The 3,513-nt window shown below is 48.4% G+C and overlaps 1 protein-coding gene across 1 annotated transcript; it reads right to left on the bottom strand.

Annotated features, from left to right (window-relative positions):
- Nucleotides 1-6: 6 nt before the first annotated feature.
- On the bottom strand, nt 7-3,322 carry LOC104536760 (transforming protein p54/c-ets-1; the record flags this gene model as incomplete). The annotated part of the gene is made up of 2 exons (XM_010179477.1): nt 7-233; nt 3,074-3,322. Coding segments are annotated over 2 exons (476 nt in total), but the record flags the coding sequence as incomplete, so codon positions are not given.
- Between the last annotated feature and the right edge of the window lie 191 nt (nt 3,323-3,513).

Genomic DNA, 3,513 nt, shown 5'->3' with positions numbered 1-3,513 from the left:
AATGACAGGCTTGTCCTTGTTCATATCGGCCCGATCCCGCACATAGTCCTTGAAGGTGCCCTTGGGCTTGTGGTTGGGCAGGGCGGCAGGGTAGTCCTCGGAGTCGAAGCTGTCGTAGGAGGGGACGCGCTGCAGGCTCTGGAAGGAGGATTGGCTGCTCCAGGACTGCGTCAGGCGGTCGCAGCTGTCGTAGCTCTCTATGCTCTCGAAGGAGTCCTGGCCGCCCAGTTTACCTGCGGAGAAGATGGGCGTGTGAGATGGGCCTGTGCCACCGTGTCCCATCGCCAAACCAACTGAAAAATACGTCCTGGAACTGGGATGCTTTTGTTATCTTTGTAATTCAGAGCAGGGCTATGTGAGCCCTGGAGAAGTTCAGGCAGAGACAGGGGAAAATGCCAAAGTCCTGACTTTCTACCCAAAACTGATGCCTGGTGCAGACCGGAAACGGTCCTCTGTTTCAAAAAGTCAACAGCAGAGACAAAATGGACTTTAGACAGAGATTCAGGTGCCAGAACCTCTTGCTCCTGCTGCTGAAAGCTATGGGTCTCCAATAAATCTCGTATTATATCTGCCAGCCCTATATAAACGCTGCTCAGGTACATTCAAAGGGCACTGGACGCCCAGCTTCGTTACTTTTGATGTTTCCTACGAAACTCTACAGCTGCCTTTTATTGCCATATGCTACAAGCAGCTTCCACCCCCAAAATCCCCAAACAGCAGCAGATTTGATGGAAGAGGAGAGCAAAACAAATAACTCCAACAGTTATTTTTCCAGTTCTGGTAAGGTGAGCACAGCTGGGTCATATCAAGGCCACTCTCTGGGGTATTTTGACTAAAGACCAGAACATGAGAGGCCGGATCCTTAGCAATGTTGTGCTGCTTTACACCCACTAGAGTACTCAAAACAGCTAAAAAAGGAGCAAGCTGAAATTGCTCCCTCTGATCTCCCGTCCGCTGCCGATTGCTCAACTTCTTTACTGACAAATTCAAGAGCGTAAGAGGATCATTCGAGTTCACCCATTTCCCAAAGCGGGCTAAAAACAGCTGCTGGGATTGTGCAAGAACTCCTGGAGAAGTTTCCATTGGCACAGCTACCCGCGGTCCGGGCCCAGGGAGTAACTCCCAGGGGAGCAGGATCGTGGTAGGACGCTGGCACGGTCCCCCAAATACTTCTTGTGTTGTCATCTGAGGAGCACTTGCTGTGAAAAGACCCAACTACGGGGGCTCTGCCCTGATGCTGGCCCAAAAACCATTTGAATTTTGGACCCATTGGCTTGATTCTGGTGGTAATATCCACTCTTTAAGTTCACTTTTTATTCCTCATTACTCAGGAGCAACTTCTTAAAGAGTTTGGCAGCTACAGTTTCCAATCACTGATAAGGCAGAGTGAAACAAGCCCCGCGGGAGCACGAAATTCACTCCTAAAGCCCACACAAGGAAAGGCAAAAGGTCTGGAAAACCTTCATCCTGAATTTCCCACCGCTGAAGTGCTCGACTTTGAATACAGCGGAAGGTAAAGACATACATCAATAGAAATCAACTGGGCTCTGCTTTATATTAAGGCTTCGTTCTACTGCTCTGGGAGGATTTATGCCACCCAAAGGCCCTCGGACATGGCTAAAGTGTCACTTTAGTATAAGCACAGCCGTGGCCTGTTGTATTTCTCCAATCTCAATCGGTATTTTAAAGTGTTTCCTAACCCAATGCTGAGTTAAGGGCTCTTTCTTCCCTCCCCTGGGCCCTTTTTCTGCTTGCCAGCGAGACCAGGCTCAAGGTAGGATTGCAAAAGCACGCCTGAATCATCACATTTCAGCGAGGATTGTTATGAAATCACCTGTGCTAAAGAAAAGGTCGAGCAAAGGGAAAGATGCTGATGAAAGATAGCCAGAAAAACAACCCCAGAAAGAGAAGTTTACCTAATGTAATGAATTTTAGGCATGGAGACACTTGGTATTTGCAGGTCAGGTCTCCCTCTCATGCCTCAGTTTCCCTACCTGGCATTGGAAGATAACGATACTCCTTTGTAAGTGACTTTGGATTAAACTTTTGCTTTGAATTTATGCTGTGAGCCAGATCCTCAGCTGTGCATCAAGCGCTGTAATTACAAAGTAGTCGGGCATCTGGGCCCCATGTGTTCAGAATTTAATACTATTAATTGAAAAGGCATTTGGGCTCAGATCCCCAGAAGTGTTTAGGTGTTTAAATGCCATCATCTCAAACAGGAATGATGTATCTGTGGCTCTTGGGGTTGTAGCACAAGGATGCAGGGGGTCTTGCAGATCTGTCACTGACTCGGCCCATCTGCATCTCCTAACACAGCACAGGGCATGAGTTCACCAGAGCAGATGATCAGTTCAAGCAAACAGCCACCAAAATCAATGCAGAAAAGGGATAAAGACTTGGGATCATCAAGTGCAAAACCCTTCAGAGCATTGGACAGTCGTTCCTGATGAGAACTTGTGAACAGGGGGTCTTGCAGATCTGTCACTGACTCGGCCCATCTGCATCTCCTAACACAGCACAGGGCATGAGTTCACCAGAGCAGATGATCAGTTCAAGCAAACAGCCACTAAAATCAATGCAGAAAAGGGATAAAGACTTGGGATCATCAAGTGCAAAACCCTTCAGAGCACTGGACAGTCGTTCCTGATGAGAACTTGTGAAGGGTTTGTGGGGTTTTGCCCGCTCTCCTAGGAAAACGCAATTTATACAAGCACACAGCAGTCTGCCCTTCCCAACAACCTTAACGCCTGTTTCAACTTCACTCGCATTTGACATCAAAGCCCCACACCAGAAACGCTGTATTTTTGCAGATGTTGTAAAAACAGGCCACAGAGTAGAGAAAAGAAAGACCTTCTGTATGCTTTCCCTGGGGAAAAAGGCAGGGAGGGCTCAAAGCCATCAGGGAGCTCAACCTCATATGATATTTGGTTTCATTACTGGCATTGCACGGTGCCCTGATGGCCTTGGTGCCCCAAAAATACATCTCTTACAGAGGGGAAGGCAGCATTTACTCTGATACAGGTAGAGGTGACAAGAACCCAAGCAAAGCCTGGGACACGGCCAATTTTACCTCGACTGGCACGTCCCATGCACATGTTGTCTGGCGTCACGACTTCTTGCTTGATGGTGAAGTAGTCCGTCTGCAGGGAGTCCGTGGGGACCGGGTCCCGCAGGATGACCGAGGGGTAGTCGTTCTCGTACTTGAGGGACAGGAGCTCCTCCGAGCTGATGGGGTGCAGGGTCTGGTAGGACTCGGTGATGAAGCTGGGCTCGGAAAACTCGGAGGGGGGCACGCACTGCGCGTGCTCGATGCCATAACCTGTTGGAAGAAAGTGGGGGGATCAGAAAGCAACGCAAACACAAGCGGCTCAAAGAAAACACAGGGAGATTTGGGGTATGCAGTGCAAGAGGCACTGGATATAAAATACCAATTGGGCACTCCTTTTCAGTCCTATTTTCTAAAAGCTACGGAGAGAGATTGTGTATTATTATTATTATTATTATTATTAT

This window comes from Mesitornis unicolor, unplaced genomic scaffold (assembly GCF_000695765.1).
Source record: "Mesitornis unicolor isolate BGI_N332 unplaced genomic scaffold, ASM69576v1 scaffold9062, whole genome shotgun sequence".
Lineage (NCBI taxonomy): Eukaryota > Metazoa > Chordata > Aves > Mesitornithiformes > Mesitornithidae > Mesitornis > Mesitornis unicolor.
Note: the sequence above shows the minus strand (reverse complement) of the source record. Positions and strands in the feature narration are given on the sequence as shown.